An 18,639-nucleotide genomic window follows, 5' to 3' on the forward strand; every position below is an offset into this window, starting at 1 on the left:
ACAATTCTATATTCTGGGGTGTTCAAAATGCTATACAAAAATACCACACCATAGAACTTGGCTCTCTAATACTTGATTGGAACAAAATATTATTTGATTCATCTTGTTAGGCTGTTATAGGCAGCTACAAAATATACCTCAGAAAAAATTGATGTTCATAATAAAGATCTTTCCAATCCTCTAAAGCAAAAATCGAGGCTGGTAAAGTTGATACTTTCCCATTGGCACTGAAATGCCCCATCTGCTGGCCCCACTATAAGTGAAACTGAAAAGTTGCGCAAACCAAACAAAAATCACTAAGGAGCCACAAACACAGAAATTTTTTTTGGGACCATAGAGCTGAACTAGGCCTATGTCTCTGAGGATCTTGCACGTGCAGCATCTTAGAAGAAAGTCGAGCATCAATCATTCTTATAGGATTGGTGTTTGTTTGGCCCAACAGTCCTGAGAAAGTCCCCCAGAACCCTAACTAGCTTCTTCTATGTGTAGTAAGATGAGGGCATGAGACATAAACCCATATTGCAAAGGCCTGATCTGGGGTCTGAGGCCTAAAAAACAATGGACAATACATAGAATCATAGAATCATAGAATAATAGGACTGGAAGGGACCTCAAGAGGTCATTGAGTCCAGCCCCCCGCCCTCAGGGCAGGACCAAGCTCCGTCTACACCATCCCTGACAGATGTCTATCTAACCTGTTCTTAAATATCTCCAGAGAGGGAGATTCCACCACCTCCCTTGGCAATTTATTCCAATATTTGACCACCCTGACAGTTAGGAATTTTTTCCTAATGTCCAATCTAAACCTCCCCTGCTGCACTTTAAGCCCATTACTCCTTGTCCTGTCCTCAGAAACCAAGAGGAACAAATTTTCTCCTTCCTCCTTGTGACACCCTTGTGACACATGGCTAAAGAAAGGTTGAAGAGATTAGCAGGAAACAGCCACGTTTGTTTAATCAGGCATAAACAAGCGGAGACAGCACAACCCCCGGTGGAGAGCAGTAACTGGGAGCTTATCATGAGTTATAAACACACAGCTCATTGAAAAAGGCCATGATACTCAGTCCCAGCACTAGTTAGGCCTCTGTTGGAGTATTGCATCCAGTTCTGGTCACCGCATTTCAAGAAAGATGTGGAGAGGGTCCAGAGAGGATCAACAAGAATGATTCAAGGTCTAGAGAACATGAGCTATGAAGGAAGGCTGAAAGAATTGGGTTAGTTTAGTTTGGAAAAGAGAAGATTGAGGGGGGACATTATAGCAGTTTTCAGGTATCTAAAAGGGTGTCATAAGGAGGAGGGAGAAAACTTGTTCATCTTGGCCTCTGAGGATAGAACAAGAAGCAATGGGCTTAAACTGCAGCAGGGGAGGTTTAGGTTGGACATTAGGAAAAAGTTCCTAACTGTCAGGGTGTTTAAACACTGGAATAAATTGCCCAGGTAGGTTGTGGAATCTCCATCTCTGGAGCTATTTAAGAGTAGGTTGGGTAAACATCTATCAGGGATGATCCAGACCGTAGTAGACTGGTCCTGCCATGAGGGCAGGGGACTGGACTCGATGACCTCTCAAGATCCCTTCCAGTCCTAATATCCTATGATTCTATGATCCCCATAAATTCCAACTCAGGGTCAGGAAAAGGGTCTAAGATAGATGTTTACTCTCCACAGATACCAACTCAGGTTCAGGAAAGAGTCGAGGTTGATACATGATGGATGGAGATGGGCTAATCAGATCATGAGGCATAAGGTGATTGGTGGTAGCTTGGCAACATCAGAGAGTGGCAACCTCACACGTCAGCAGTGATGAGTTCGTACCTGCATATAAGGTGGTGTCTTGGGAGACAGTCTTTGAATGGCCTATGGGGGCAATGGAAGTGTTTCATTGTGCTGAGCCATTCCATTGTTACTGGGTACAAATGCGAGGCGGTTCAGTAGAGTCTATTGACAACTAATGTACTTTGCTTTACAATAAACCTGGCCTGGCACCTTCGATCCTTATCTGGTTTGTGGTCTTTGAGGGTTCTCTTGGGGTCTGCTCAACCAAAATTCGGTTCGAATTGGGTCCTGCACTTCCGAAAGCTGGCCCTGAACGTATGCAAATGTATCAGACTTGGGGAGGCCTAGCTAAATTGGTGAAACTGGCCAGAGGGCAGCTCTAGAAAGGAGCTATCAGTTTCATTTCCACCATCGTGGTTGGAGAGCCTCATTAGCTTTTTATGTCATTTGTCCTGAGATTGGGGAAAAAAATAGCATATCCCCATTGTGAACATCTTCAAGGCCTTAACTGTGTCTGCTGCATCTCCCCAAATTCCCAATACAGCTCCCTCGTCTGAGACACAGAGGAAGAGAATACTGACGAAGGAAAATTGTTACAACCAGCGAAGAGGAGATGGGTACACAAAGCAGGGGAAAGAAGAAACGAGTGGAAACATGAAGAAAAAACATTTCAGAGAAGCTAAAGGGAGGACAAATCAGAAGGAAAACTAAGAGGAATAAAACACGGTGCTCACTCCCAGGTCTAGACGTTGAAAGACCTTGGTTTAACCATACTAACTAACTGGGTGTGGAGCGGACTCACCGGCATCTTGGCTTAAAGTGTATCCATGAAACCTGAAGACTAGAAAAGGTTGGCTTGGTTTGTTTGAACTATATTTCATTTTTACACATCTCTGCAACGGTTTTGTTCTCATCAACCTGCCTCCTCCAGAAAGAAGTCGAAATGTCCCTTGGGCTCAGGCGTGCATCTGCTTCAACTGCTTAGCCTGGTGCCTTCTTCCACATGCTTAGCATTTCCCTGGCGCTGTGCGTGTGCGAGTCACTCTCAAACTGAGCAACATTGAATGGGAGGTTCATTAAGGCCAGTCCCATACCGTGAACTGAAGTTTTAGGACCTTATTCTTTGCAACCAGTAAGAAAAGGAGGGTAGTGGCACTCCCTTGAAACTTGCTGCCTGGTTGTATGGTGACACTAATAGGAACATGGGCAGCGGGTGAAGGCCCAGCTGGGGAAGGCAGCTGAAGACCCGCCCCTTCCACCCAAAGCCACACCCCTTCCCTGGAGAACACACCCCTTCACAACCTCCCTCCCCCAAAGTCAAGCCCCACCCAACCCCAGCTAGGGCTGCTGCACGGCACAGCCTCAGCCTTTCCTGGCCACCAGGGAACCATGCGACATGGCCCCATTCCCTCCCCGGCGGCTAAGCAGTGTAGGCAGTTTTGGGAAGGCAATGCCTTTCCTTGCCTACATTAACTGCTGCCCATGAGCAGGCCTCAACCAGCTTCACGGCATTCAAGCGAGTCCAGCACTTACAAGACCAAGTCACTCCAATGCCCCTACTGACCAGACAACCTGAAACAACTAGGAGGGCAAACGACAGGAGAGTTGTGGTGATTGGACAACACATTGTGGCTGGGTGCCTGTGTGGGACTCACCTGTGGCCGAGGGTGGCCCGTCACCAAGCAGGTCAGCTCCAGCGTCTCTCCCTCGCGGATGGTGTAGACCCTCTCCGAGTAGCGCTCCTCCTCGATGTTACACGCCAGGCCCGAGTGCACGATCCGCACCGTGGGGGGGGCTGTCAAACATAGAAACGTATCAGTGAGATGTTTCCTCTCAGCACCTTGCCCCTCATCCCCACCGGACGGAGAGATGCAGCCCACCTCAGCACTAATTCACGAGGGGCACTGCCTTTCTCTGACGCAAGAACCCAGTGCTCTGCTTTGGATGCAAAATTGGTTATATGACTACTCGGGTTAGGGATGTTAGGATGGTTAACTGGTTAAATGATAGCTCTTAACCAGTTAGCAGTTTCAGCTGAGGGCCTGCCACCCTGCCCTTCGATGGCCGGGGAAGCTCCAGTCTGGCATGGCTGGCTGTTGGCGGAGTTCACTGGTAAGGGGACCTGGTCAACCAGTTAATTCGTTACCCTACTGGTAAGCCGCACGATTTTTGGTATACTTATCAGTTATCCATTTCACATCCCTAACTCAGAGAAACTTCCTCGCCACATCTTCCCTCCCTCACTACTCCACACACACACACACACACACACACACACACGGAACCCAAGAACAGCTCCATCTCTGATGTCTCACTGGATTGTTTTTCTTTCTCTGATAAGTGGCTCTGAAATGAGCTATGCCCACAAGAGCTGCAGGGGCATATTAGACCTGCCCTTTGCCTCGCGGTGGTGGGGATTCTGCTGCAGCGGGATACTGGATGCAGCACTCACAACCGTGGTGTAATAGTTCCGGAGAGAACAGTAACAGTTTTATGGGATGTCAAGTAATTCCGAGATCACGCTTCAGCCTCCTGCCCAATCAGCTGCTGGGCTCCGCAGGCTGGCTGCCCATACAGAGCACAGCGAGGGTGATACTTTTACATTATCAGGGCATCTTCAGCGGAACGACTGGCTTGAAGTCACCTGCTTGCTTTATAAAGACATGGAACCGATTGAAGCAAACTGACTCCTGGACTTAATTAGAGCCAGTTGGACTCTCCCTCTTGCGTACCTGTGACCTGTCCCGCTCGTGTACCTGCACCCCTTTGTCCATATTTTAAGGCAGAGATGGGCCCCTGCAACACACTTCAGGGAAGTTCAGCGCCAATGTCCAAATAAGAAATGCTTGGCAAAAGCCCATTTCTCGCAACCAAGATTAGCATCCACGGGCACTGAAGGTAAACCCAAGGGCGAGTTGTAATGGGATGGATGCCTTCACTGGGGGATGCCATTTCTTGGGCTTAACACATGGAGAACCTCAACAAAAGGGGAAGACACCACGTGATTACTGCAGATAGGACCTCACGAGTCAGGCACCTTTCAGACCTGACTAGCACCAGACAAGGGGATTGGCCAGACCAGGGGAGGTCCCTCCCCTCCTGGCTTGTGCTAAACTCTAGCTCCCCAGCCAGCCTGCTGCTACCTGGCCAGCCATCTCTCCCTTGGCCTGAGCTCTCCAGCTCCTGCTGGCCCTGCTGCTGCCGGGGCTGGAGCTGTGCGGTCAGAGCTGGAACTTCCTGTCTGCCCCCAGGGTTGGAGCTGTGTGAACTGGGCTAGAGCTGGAGCAAGATCTCCCTGATACAGCACCTTCCCCCCACTGGGCTCCTGGGTGAGTTCTCAGCCCCTCCACCACATTACTGCCCCACCACCAGACCTCCCTATACCTGGACTCTGCGGTCCAGGAACATCTTGCCGGACCATGGATGTTGCTGGACCAGAGAGTCCCGGTTAAGGGAGGTACAACCTGAAACTCCAAAAGGGACGGGTGTGGAATTGCAAGCATATTGCCCTGCGATGTGGCATTAAACACCGCTCTAATGGCCTCACACAGGGACCATCAGCAGGAACTTTGAATGCAGGAACTTTAGCATCACAGGGCAGCACTCTCCTGCAGGAGCTGAAGGTGTAGCTCCATCGGCTGGCAGCAGAAGAAAGCTGTAAGCCATAAGCTCAGAGCCCTGAAAATTGGCCGTAGTATTGATGCACATCCCGCTGTCCCTCCCAGGATGCCTATACAGACCCATTTGCACTCTGGTTACTTTTGTCTTCCTTTCCAAAAATCAACTTCCCTTTTTTGATCTTTGTATGACATCCCTTTGTAAAAGCGTTACGTCGCTCATTATGCAAATAAGAAGGGCTCTTGGAACCACTACCATCAAGCAGTCAGCACAATAGAGTCAATTGTGCGCCCTTCTAACGTGAAAATTAGCATAGAATCATAGAACAGAACAGGTAGAATCATAGACTCACAGAACACTAGAACTGGAAGGGACCTCGAGAGGTCATCGAGTCCAGTCCCCTGCCCTCACGGCAGGACCCAGTACCGTCTAGATCATCCCTGACAGATGTCTACCCAATCCAGTACTATCTAGACCATCCACCAACTTCACTGGGAGCAGGACCACATTTTCACTCCGGACAGATTCCACTGCCCTGGTCTATTTAACCTGAGTGTCGACAAGCTAAATGTATCCGGATATACTATGGATGTCGCATGTATCACCTGTGCAGGATAATTACGGGAGCTGAAATATCCAAGGCAGACCTCACAAACCTGCTCTAATAGTCCCGGAGAGAACAGCAAAGGTTCTAGGGGATTTCAGTAATTCTGAGTCACGCTCTTCCCCCTCATTCAAACTCCACAAGAGCAGATCAATAGGAGCATAAGGTCAAGCGCTAATTTGGGTGCCCTTGCTGAATGGAACATAACGAGACAATCAACAGCAGAAATGGCAAAAGGTAAATCAGAGCTATAAAAAATAAGTCAGCTTTAATCACCTCAGGAGCGATACTGTTAGTTATTGTGGCAAACAGGACAAATCATCTGTTAGGGGCCCTTTAATCAGAGAGACTTCAAGCCTACAGGACAATGGAAGTCGATCTGTGGCCATATCTTGGGCCAATGAAAATTGAGGCATGCAGCTCAGCAGCTCACTTTATCGATGAAATGGAAGCTTCAACCTCTGCCTCACGAAAAGGAGACTCCGTAGGCTCCGATCCCGCAAAGAATTATGCGCATGTGAAAACCCGCCACTTTCATCACATCAGGGATCAGCATTTCTCCCTCCTGCACTGAGGCTACGTCTAGACGGCTTTCTTCTGCCAAAAGAAGATGCGCAAATGCAGAGCTAATTTGCATATCTTCTTCCGATCACGTCATCGGAAGAAGTTTTGTCGAAAAACAAAGCAGTTTAGATGCGTTTTTTTTCGGAAAAAAAACCTTTTTCAAAAGAACCCTTCTTTCTAAAAAAATGAGGCGTGCAGGGTTCTTTCAAAAAAGGGTGGTTTTTTTTTCAAAAGAGACACATCTAAATGGCTTTCTTTTTCAACAAAACCTTTTCCGATAACACGATCGGAAGATATGCAAATCAGCTCCTCATTTGCATTTCTTCTTTCGGCAGAAGAAAGCCGTCTAGACGTAGCCTGAAGGAGCTGTGGTAAATTCATCCCACACCAGAGGGTTACTACTCGGCATTGGTTTACTTATACTATTTACAGGGTAGGCCTGAGGGCTGGCCCTATGGCTTCTTTTAACAGAAAAAAAACATCAGTTTCCCACTCCCACTGGAGTATTGTCCCTTCTCATATCATCTACCTACCCCCAGCCAGCCTCTTTCACTCACACTGGGCAGAGATATGCTATGACTCCAAGTCCCTTCCCCAAGGAGAAACAACACACGATTTCCCTTGGGGGGAAAACAGCACCTCACTTAGGAAAAAGCCTTCCCCTCTCGCGACACACAACCCTTCTTCATCTTGCATCTCCTGTCTCCTCATATCCCTTTCACTGGAGGGGGCTTTAAAAGCTGCCCTTAATTAGACACAGGTGTCGATAATTAACCAGAGATGACATCTTGCAGTTTGTAGGAAAAGGGCTTCAATTATTGTAAGAGTAATATAGCACCCTTCAGCCTCTCTTCGAGAACTACCAGGTCTGAATTGAACGGCGGCATTGCAGTATTCTCGTAGCTGAGTTGGTCCCTGGATATTAGAGGGACAAGGGTCTCTCTCTCACCAATAGAAGCTGGTCCAATAAAAGACATTCACTCCTCCATCTTGTGCCCCGGGTCTGATTTTGTCGCCCCACATGGCTTGACGCACTGAGCATGCCCTTCAATCGTTGCAGATTAGGGTGTTGGTACCAAAACAGAAACCCAGGCTCAAATAATCCATCAGGCAATGATAAGGGATTTCTTTTAGCAGGAAAACACCCCACCTGCACCTGCCCCGGTGGCCATCACAGGTGCACCAGTTATAAGTGTGGTGGGAGGTGTCTGGTATTTAAAATATCTGACCCTGGAAATCCAAACGAAATGAGACTCAGGCAAAGGTGCCCCGACAGCATCAATGAACAAGATTAGAATAAGATACTGTAGGCCGGTGGTCCCCACCATGGCGCCCGCCGGGGCATTTGTGTGTGCCCGCTGACAATCTGGGCCGGCTCTGCCCCCGGCGCGTGACGCACGGGAGGCACCGGCCCCAGGCGCGCGACACGCACCGGCGCCGGGTGCGCGGCGCTCGGGTGGCCCCAGTCCCGGGGCACATGCAGGCACTCAGGCGCGCGGTGCTCGAGAGGTGCCGGTGCCGGCCCCAGGCGCGCGGCTCGGGCAGTGGCGCCGGCCCTGGGCCCACGGCACAAGGCACTTGGGCGGCCTTGGCCCTGGGCGCAAGGTGCTCAGGTGGCCCCAGCCCCGGCCCTAGGGCACATGCCGGTGCCGGCGCCGGGTACAAGGGCATCCCCGTCCCCTGGTGTGCCCCCGGGCGCATGGCCCCGCCCCCGGGCACCCGGCGTGTGAGTAGCCCCACCCCCGGGTGCCCAGGAGCCTCTAAAGGTTGGGGACCACTGCTGTAGGCCAATATAACTCACTCCCTTTTTCTTAGTGACCGTGAATGGCATCTGTTGCAACAACTATATTTAAAACGGCAAGCCCCTATTCACAGGCAGAAACCCTTCAAAACCAGGTGGTGAGGAGAAACGGTGGTGCTGGAATTCATATACAAATTTGACACCCTGAACTCAGGTGGAAATAGCCCCAGGGGTGGTTCGGTTCGCGCATTACAACAGGTAATTTCCCATTCAGGTGCTCCCACCTGCCTAGGGTTGGAGATGAACCACGCCCATTCTGATTTAATGAGCTCTGATGTCACACTCCCGTCTCTGTAGTTTTCTTTTACCTTTCTTTCCTCTCCCACATCTGAGGAAGTGAGTCGTAGCTCGTGAACGCTTATGCCGGATACATGTGTTGGTCTTTCAACTGCCGATGGGGTCCTTGTTTATTTTTTATGTTTGAAATACTTCTCAATGTGTGTCAACCTTTGTGGTAAGTGTTTAAGAAATCTGGCCTTGTTCCTCATCTATCCTACAGACACAAGCTGAGTATTTAGCTTTGTTTAGAACAGAGCGGCTCCGTCTCTCAATCAGGTTTTCACAACCCCAATGATAGAAGGAGAGCATCAGATTTGAAGACTTTCCCCAGGAGTAACAAGCAGCAACAATTCTCGGCTTAGACCACCTAAAATAAGCAAATAGACAGGGACACACACTCCTGTTCAGGCCCCCTCAGTTCATGTCCTCTGGGCTGAATATTGCCCTTTTTTTTTCTTCGACACTTTTTGTGATAAAATTAGCCCTGGCTAAGAAGGATACTGGATCCAGAGGAACTTACTCTATTCTATGTAAGGTCTCACGATCATGTCCTATGAGGGAAGACAGAAGGAATTGGGTTTGTTTAGTTTGGAAAAGAGAAGATTGAAGGGGGACATGTTAGCAGTTTTCAGGTATCTAAAAGGGTGTCATGAGGAGGAGGGAGAAAACTTGTTCATCTTGGCCTCTGAGGATAGAACAAGAAGCAATGGGCTTAAACTACAGCAAGGGAGGTTTAGGTTGGACATTAGGAAAAAGTTCCTAACTGTCAAGGTAGTCAAACACTGGAATAAATTGCCCAGGGAGGTTGTGGAATCCCCATCTCTGGAGATATTGAAGAGTAGGCTGGATAAATGTCTATCAGGGATGGTCTAGTCACTACTTCGTCCTGTCATGAGGGCAGGGGACTGGACTCAATGATCTCTCGAGGTTCCTTCCAGTCCTAGTGTTCTATGATTCTATGTACATCTAGTGTGTCAATACACATTATACCCAATATAGTCTAGAGCCATGGTGTCCAACCAATTCTGACACCACTAGTGGCTACTGCTATAGCAAACTAGCCACACTCCACCAGCCAAATAGCCACATGTGGATAGTGGCTAGAATGTTGGACACCACAGGTCTAGACATTGGGTAGCTGGTCTAAAAGGAGAGGGAGAGATATTCGTTATCTCTTTTGGCTCAGAGTGCTGACATCTTTCTCCGCATTCCCACTCCACCAACACTCAGATTTCACGGAAAGAGGAACTGGATTATGCCCACCAAGTCCCTTCGGTACGCTGGTTTATCTGACAGAATAACATCGGGGTAGTCAAAGTCCAAATGTCTTGGTCCAAGTCTAGTCAAGGTCCAGACTCCAGAGACATTTAAAAACCCATTAATGATCCTAATAATTCAATTAAAGATGTTGGGATCTGTTCCAAAACATCTGGTGGTCCGGAGTTAGCCCATGGCCCACCTATAGACGTCTACTGGCCTAGGGTGATGGTTATTGCTTGCAAAAAATGAATGAAATAGCTATGTCATTTTTCCTGTACTCACTCTTAGGGCTGGTCTACAAGGCAAGCCAATAGGCCGTACACTCGCTACCGTCACTGCGCTCTCTCTCTGCGGGGATGCTTTTCCTGCGCACCGAGAATGCCTGTGTGCACACCGCGCTTTGGTGTAGTGTATCAAGTTAACCACCGGAGGGGTGCTCTTCGGCTGCCTGTGCACATTCAGCGAGGTGTGTGATTCACCTGCTCCCACCACCCTGCTAATACTCGCCGAGATAGTGCACGTATAAAAACCGGCCTCACCGTGGCAACACGGGCCATGGCAGGGGAGGCGTGGCTTAGCCGCACCATGTGCAGCCACACTGGATTCCGGCAGGCATGCACTTGGCGTGGCAAAGTGGGACTCTGCTGGGGCCACCCGGGTGACGCAGACTAGGTTGATACTTATACGTGTGTTAGCTCGATAGCAGCTGGCACGAGCATGCGTACAGGAGCTGGGGACTCACACCCCCAGCTCTTAGCATAGATTGACGCCTTCTGTACTGAGGGAATTAGCGCAGACTAGCTATTACGCTCCAAATTCACAGCCTCGCTTGCTGCGCACCAACTTGCTCATATACGTAGCGCCTTACGCCACATTCGGCACTCCAGCAAGGTGCCTTGGGCCATGTCTGAAGGCATCCCAATCCAACCCCTAACAATCACCTTGTCGGCCGTCTTATAAGCTATTCATACCGGTAAAAACAAAGCCATTTCCTTCTCAGCTCTCCCAACCTAAAGGTGTGGGGTTGGGTGTCTTCAGGAGCTCACTGTAATGGAGATGAGGAGGAGTCCTGTGGCACATAAGGACACACAAATGGCCACATTGGGTCAGACCAAAGGTCCATCTAGCCCAGTGTCCTGTCTGCCAACAGTAGCCAATGCCAGGTGCCCCAGAGGGAGTGAACAGAAACAAGGAATCATCACGTGATCCATCCCCCGTCACCCATTTCCAGCCTCAGACAAACAGAGGCCAGGGACACCATTCCAGTCCATCTATGGCTATTAGCCCCTCCTGCCCCAGCCCTGATCCTTGTCCCCCAAGCTGGAGCCCTCCCAAAGCTCTCCTCTTCAGCCCCACCCCGGAGACCACCCACTAGCCAAATTCTGTTGGCTTGCGGGAATCAACAATTTTCTTCCACTGGGTCATGAAAAAAAATTGGAGAACCCCTGCTGTAGAGAATCATGGGAAGACCTGCCCTTTGTTTAGCTGTCCTGTCAATAAACAAAGTTGCTTCTCTTTAGGGGTACATCTATACTGAGGGGATACCGGAGGTATCCCAGAAAAACTCTGCCACGTCCAAGGAACGCATTTGCTCTTCCGCTTCTTTTTGCGGAAAAGCCAACGTGCTCTTTCAGGGAGCCCTGTATTCCTCATTCTGCAAGGGATTAGGGCTCCGCTGAAAGAGGAGGCTTTTCTGCCATTTGGCCCTATCTAGCCTGAGCCAAATGGTGGAAAAGCCTCTCCCGGAAAAGCGATCGGAAAAAGCTCAGCAAATTTGCGTTGTTTTTTCCAACAAAGGACTGTAGTCAACTCTAGAGCTAGCCTAGGTCTAACACACCAAGGACAAGACTTTCAAAAGTGATTGGTGACTTTTGTTGCCCAATTTGAAGCACCTTTGTGATAGCCGGCAGCATCTGGATGCACAAAATCACAAGTTGCATTTACAAATTTGGGCCTAAAGTCACTGAACTTGTTCACCTTTTGAAGGTGTAGAGTCTCCCTTCAGCTTGCTGAAAACAAGGCTATGGGGAGAGGTCACCGTCGGTTGTTTTGGTGGGAACCAACAGCCGTGAGGGGAGTTCCGTTGAAAAAAAATTGTGACTTTTAATGATTGCAAGTGTGATCGTCTGTCACATGACCTCCGCTGAGTGAACATCTGTCACGTGACCTCCATTAGGCTGACACCCAGGCTATGAGATCCAGAGGAGAGTCACCTTTTCCCATTGATTGGACTCATTTTTCCAATTTGCTTGACAGCTGCTCATCTTACTTAACATTAACTGTGTTTCCAGATCTCTGCAAACCCTAACAAATAAAAAAGCTAATTAAATCACAGTTCCGCTGCCCAACATGCCGGTCACAGGCTGACCTAATTTTGACACTACAAAGCTTATCAGCAGAGTATCTATTAAGTTAGAGGAAACATAATTCTCTTTCTAAGACCAGTTTGAATTTCTTTCCCTACAACTCATTACGCTGCTGTTTATTGTTCCTCCCGCTGGGCAGAGTATTAAAAACTTATGATCTATGACATATGGTCTGCATCTGTCAGTATCTGCTTCTAGAACAGTAGGGATGCCGCGGTTTCATGGAGGAATAGGGAAAAGGCCACGAGATTGGATTGCTGTCTTTTAAAGTTGTCAATTCCTTTTCACAGCGATTGGAAGTAATAATAAAAATAAAACCATCGCTTCAAATCATTGTTACGCATTGGACTCAGCTTTATGGTTTGAAGTGATTCTCTTTGGATTGTGGGAAGCTGTTTTCTATTTTGAAAAATAGAGTCCCAGAGCATGCTAAAGATTTCATGAGATTTATTTCTTACTGCTGAGACTGCGTACTCGAGTTCTGCATGGAGATATCCTAGAATCTAGGACCTAAATAACCTAGGATGATTCTGTGGGGCTATTTGGTGACAGAGAGGAAGGAGTTGTGTTTTCAACCTGCTATGCAAAGATTAGAACGCAAGATGCTGCAGGAAACTTTAAAAGTTTCTCTAGCCGTTTCCCCACCATGAAATATAAGTATGCAAAAGCGAGGGGCAAAATTAATGACTGATCTGAAATCATCCACCAAAATGATCAAATGTGATGCATTAGAATGGCCATTCACGGTTGTATATTACAACTACATTGGCTATTATAGGGGAAAACCAGCCACCTTTATTGACTTGGACGATCGTAAACTTTGTTTTTCTAGCTTGATATTTTAAAAGTCTTCGGTTTTTGTTCATATTTTATAGGTTGAACCCAATCCTGTTTGTACTGAAGACAAAGGACAACAGCAGAAGGCAGATTTTGATAAGCTCAGAGAACTTGTAGGTAAGGTCCCATGGGAAGCAAGACTGAAGGGAAAAACAACTGAGGAGAGTTGGAAGTATTTCAAAGGGACGTTGTTAAGGGCCCAAAAGCAAACAATTCCGCTGTGTAGGAAAGATAGAAAATATGGCAAAAGACCAGCTTGGCTTAACAAGGAGATCTTGCACGATCTCAAAATAAAAAAGGAGTCATATAAAAAATGGAAACTAGGACAACTAACAAAGGATGAATATAGGCAAGCAACACGGGAATGCAGGGGCAAGATTAGAAAGGCAAAGGCACAAAATGAGATCAAACTAGCTACAGGCATAAAGGGAAACAAAAAGACCTTTTATAAATACATTAAAAGGAAGAGGAAGACCAAGGACAGAGTAGGCCCACTGCTTAGTGAGGAGGGAGAAGCAGTAACAGGGAACTTGGAAATGGCAGAGATGCTCAATGACTTCTTTGTTTCGGTCTTCACCGAGAAGTCTGGAGGTGTGCCTATCGTAGTGAATGCAAGCAGAGAGAGGGTAAGTTTAGAAGATAGGATACACAAAGATCAAGTTAAAAATCACTTAGGAAAGTTAGATGTCAGCAAGTCACCAGGTCCTGATGAAATGCATCCCAGGATACTCAAGGAGCTGATAGAGGAGGTATCTGAGCCTTTAGCTATGATCTTTGAAAAATCATGGCAGACAGGGGAGATTCCAGAAGACTGGAAAAGGGCAAATATTGTGCCCATCTATAAAAAGGGGAATAAGAAGAACCCAGGAAACTACAGACCGGTCAGTTTAACGTCTGTCCCAGGGAAGATAATGGAGCAGGTAATTAAGGAAATCATATGCAAACACTTGGAAGGTAATAAAGTGATAGGGAATAGCCAGCATGGGTTTGTGAAGAACAAGTCATGCCAAACTAATCTGATAGCTTTCTTTGATAAGATAACGAGCCTTGTGGATAAGGGAGAAGCAGTGGATGTCATATATCTAGACTTTAGTAAGGCATTTGATACGGTCTCGCATGATATACTTATTGATAAACTAGGCAAATATAACTTAGATAGGGCCACGATAAGGTGGGTGCATAATTGGCTGGATAACCGTAGTCAGAGAGTTGTTGTTAACGGTGCTAAATCCTGCTGGAAAGGGATAACAAGTGGAGTTCCGCAAGGGTCTGTTTTGGGACCCGTACTGTTCAATATCTTCATCAATGATGTAGATATTGGGATAGAGAGTACGCTTATTAAGTTTGCACATGATACCAAACTGGGTGGAGTTGCGACTTCTTTGGAGGATAGAGACATAATTCAAAATGACCTTAGCAAGTTAGAGAAATGGTCAGAGGTAAACAGGATGAGGTTTAATAAAGAGAAATGCAAAGTGCTCCACTTAGGAAGGAACAATCAGTTCCATACATACAAGATGGGAAGCGACTGTCTAGGAAGGAGCATGGCGGAAAGAGATCTAGGGGTCATAGTGGACCACAAGTTGAATATGAGTCAACAGTGTGATGCTGTTGCAAAAAAAGCAAATATGATTCTAGGTTGTATCAACAGGTGTGTTGTAAGCAAAACTCATGAAGTCATTCTGCCGCTCTACTCTGCGCTCGTTAGGCCTCTGCTGGAGTACTGTGTCCAGGTCTGGGCGCCACATTTCAAGAAAGATGTGGAGAAATTGGAAAGGGTACAGAGAAGAACGACAAGAATGATTAAAGGTCTAGAGAACATGACCTATGAAGCCAGGCTTCATGAACTGGGCTTGTTTAGTTTGGAAAAAAGAAGATTAAGGGGGGACATGATAGCGGTTTTCAAATATCTAAAAGGGTGTCACAAGGAGGAAGGAGAAAATTTGTTCCTCTTGGTTTCTGAGGACAGGACAAGGAGTAATGGGCTTAAAGTGCAGCAGGGGAGGTTTAGATTGGACATTAGGAAAAAATTCCTAACTGTCAGGGTGGTCAAATATTGGAATAAATTGCTAAGGGAGGTGGTGGAATCTCCCTCTCTGGAGATATTTAAGAACAGGTTGGATAGACATCTGTCAGGGATGGTGTAGACGGAGCTTGGTCCTGCCTTGAGGGCGGGGGGCTGGACTCGATGACCTCTTGAGGTCCCTTCCAGTCCTATTATTTTATGATTCTATGATCAGGCAGATTTCGTTCGCAGCAAGCAGAGGGGAATACATTTTATAGAACTTTGCACCTCTCATAATCTGACCGTATTTCCATGGTTTAGTAGAACGACTTCCACAAGAAACCAATCTGCACTCCAGAGCTTTTAGATCTTTCCTAAAGCTTCAAAATGTTTGGCCACTTTGCTCAAACATAAATGACCAGCTGTGGTTTGACTCCGTCTCAGCTCTGATACCAAATTAAAAAAAAAAGAGGCCAGAAGCATTTGAGAACACTTCAAAATAATCACTTCTCAATCTTGTTTGTGTCCTAGTTTTTGAGCCGCGAGGGTGCACAAGGGTCACATTTTCATTTTTTTCATTTCATTTTCATTTTCTCTCCAACCACCAATGTTAGAAATGTATTTAAAAAAAAAGATGGGATTATCCTACATTAACTCATCTCCAGCAACACACACATTCCATAAATAGGTGGTTTTCGGCCTGTTGTCCAGAGGCCTCTGAGAATCCATCACCTGTGTTGAAGGGATCTATGAAAGTTTGCTGTTCCCATAGAAGAGTGGTTTTCCGCTTCTGGTCTTTGGGCCCTTAAGGTTCCCAGACTATGTTGGAGATTTCCAAAGGGGTGTGCACATCCATTCAACAAATATGAGCGGCCCACCAATGAAAAGAGTTTCAAAGCCACTGCCTAAAATCATACAGCGTCCAAATTTCTGATTTCCACGAGGAGTAACGGTAGTTCGAACTAGGAAGCCTAGTTCGAACTACCTAGTTCGTGCCGCGTGTAGCCGCGCGGCACGGGGTTCGAACGAGCGGGGATTTAAAAATGGTGGCGCCCCACTTATGCAAATGAAGCCCGGGAAATTCAAATCCCGGGCTTCATTTGCAATTGAGGTATGCCTACATTACCCTCCTATTTCGAAATAGGAGGGTAGTGTAGACATGCCCTTAGAGACTAACCAAAATATACAGAATTATGAGCTTGCATTGGTAAAACCCCACTTCATCAGATGAATTGGAGTGGGAATAACAGAAACCAATATATATATATATATATATATATATATATATATATATATATATATATATATATATATATATATCAGATATGCCAAGATATAAATAGGCTTTGTAATGTGCAAACCGGTTAATGTTTTTGTTGTTTTTGTTTAGGCCCATGGAAATGGCGTCAAATCTGAAGATAAATTCCAGTTCTGCAGACTTCTCTCTGTAATTGTTTAGTGAAAGTCCCTTTGCAGAAGGATGACTATTAAATCCAGGACTGAGTGTCCAGAGAGGTTAAAATGTTCCCCTACGGGTTTGTGTGTGTTACCCTTTCCTGATAACCGACTCGCGTCCGTTTAACCGGCCGTAGAGACTGTCCAGTTTGGCCAATATCCATGGCCGAAGGGCACTGCTGGCACTGGATGGCATAGATCACATTAGCGAATATGCAGTTGTATGAGTCTTAGCTGTGGTGGCTGACGTGATTAGGCCCTGTGTGGTGTCTAGGGTTGCCAGGTGTCTGCAATTGAACCTGACAGTCCGATACTTGGACTTTGTATCTGGTAAACAAACTGAGAAAATACCGGACATATAAACGTCCGGCATTTTCTAATTAAGGAAGTTTTTCTGCTTTTCCCAGGCAGCCCGGAAGCCTGCTCTGGACACGTGGCAATGGCATTTCGGCCCAGGTCTCCCTGGTTACTTCCCTGTTTATTTGATTTTTATTTTTTTATTCAACACATTTTCTCTGGAGTTTTTTTTTTAAATCAAATTTTTGTCCGGTATTTTTTTAAAAACCATTTGGCAACCCTATTGGTGTTGCTTGTGTAGGTGTGTGGGCAGAGTGCCAATGCGGTTTGTTGCAGGGGGAGGTCCCTGGGTATCTGAGGTGTGATGTGTGGCTGAAATAATTTGCTTCAGGTTAGGGGTTTGCCTGTAGGTGAGCCTGACAGCGAGGGAACTGAAGACTGTTGATGCACTGGAGGGGTTTATCTTTAACCCGTGTGCTTCTCTTGGGCCGGTTCATAACAACATCAGTATGGTCCTTGGTCCGGCTTACGTGTGTCCAGTTACCTGCATATGCCTTGAAGTTCATTTGCATTTCTAGTACTCTCCTGACAGAAAACTTTAAAGAGATTTTTTCATTGGTATCTAGTAAACAAATTGCCGCACTTATTTTTGTTTTGTGTCGTTCTGGCGATTAATCTGACTGAGGTGTCTGTCAGAGAGCAGCCTTTGGACTAGATGAAGCGAACAGAAGGATCCTGAGGTGTGGAGATGTGGCCATTGGAACCTGTCTTCCACGTGAAAACAATGAACACACTGAGTTATTTGCAACATGTATTTTTATTTTATTTATTTTTCATTTCTACCCTCCTCTGGTTTGTGTTGCATGCGATATGTTTACTGAGGGGTATAGATGTATAATGGGTTCTTTCATGCAATATTTACCGTGTATAATAACTAGCCCAGTTCTTCTAAAATGCCACCAGACAAAATAAATGCCAAGTAGTATATTACTATAATGTCTCATCTGGCATTTAATCCTGGGAGGCATATTTCAGAAGGAGATGTAATGAATATTCCCACAGTGGAGAAAGATGTGCCATTCATAATTACGTAATATCTTCTGAATTATAAAAACACAAATACTAAAAAAAGGAAAAGAAAATTGTAGGTGCTTATCTGATCTTTACTTACAGGACTGTGTACTTTTGACTCAGTTGTGCATCATGGCTAATTTTTGCATACATGTGCGGCTTTTCCAGACCTTGTGGTTATTGTATAATAATGTAGAAACTCTAAAGTTAAGGACACTTGACTATGATATGAATCTAAAAAGCTTCATTTCTGACACACCATTGCCAGCTTTTTAAATGTTATCAGGAGTCTTGTGGTATTTGCATTCTATAAAGCCTCGATTCTTGAAATTCTGGGATTAGGTGACAATCTCAAATTTCTCCCTTGTTAAAGGGTAAGGATGTTCCCTTCAGATTTTGCAGAAAGGAGCTTGAAAACAGAACCCAAGTGCACCCTAGAGGCTCAAAAATCACAGCCAATTAAAGAATGCAAAATGTATTATTAAAAAAAACTCATCGTTTTCATCCATTAACCTGTGCAACTCCGTGCTGGAGGACACTGTGAAAGTGAAGACTGTAACAGGGCTCTAAAAAGAGCTAGATACATTCATAGAATCATAGAATCATAGAATAATAGGACTGGAAGGGACCTCGAGAGGTCATCGAGTCCAGCCCCCCGCCCTCAAGGCAGGACCACGCTCCGTCTACACCATCCCTGACAGATGTCTAT

General features: G+C 46.4%; 1 protein-coding gene across 2 annotated transcripts in view; it reads right to left on the bottom strand.

Moving 5' to 3' along the window:
* MDGA2 (MAM domain containing glycosylphosphatidylinositol anchor 2) overlaps positions 1-18,639 on the bottom strand; it is a 631,704-nt gene that overhangs the window by 380,984 nt on the left and 232,081 nt on the right. For both annotated transcript variants that reach the window (XM_075926142.1, XM_075926141.1), the window contains exon 2: positions 3,429-3,568. In XM_075926142.1, coding sequence (XP_075782257.1) covers positions 3,429-3,568 — 140 coding nt within the window. The remainder of the gene's footprint in view (positions 1-3,428; positions 3,569-18,639) is intronic.

The sequence above is a fragment of the Pelodiscus sinensis genome, chromosome 4 (genome assembly GCF_049634645.1).
Source record: "Pelodiscus sinensis isolate JC-2024 chromosome 4, ASM4963464v1, whole genome shotgun sequence".
NCBI lineage: Eukaryota > Metazoa > Chordata > Testudines > Trionychidae > Pelodiscus > Pelodiscus sinensis.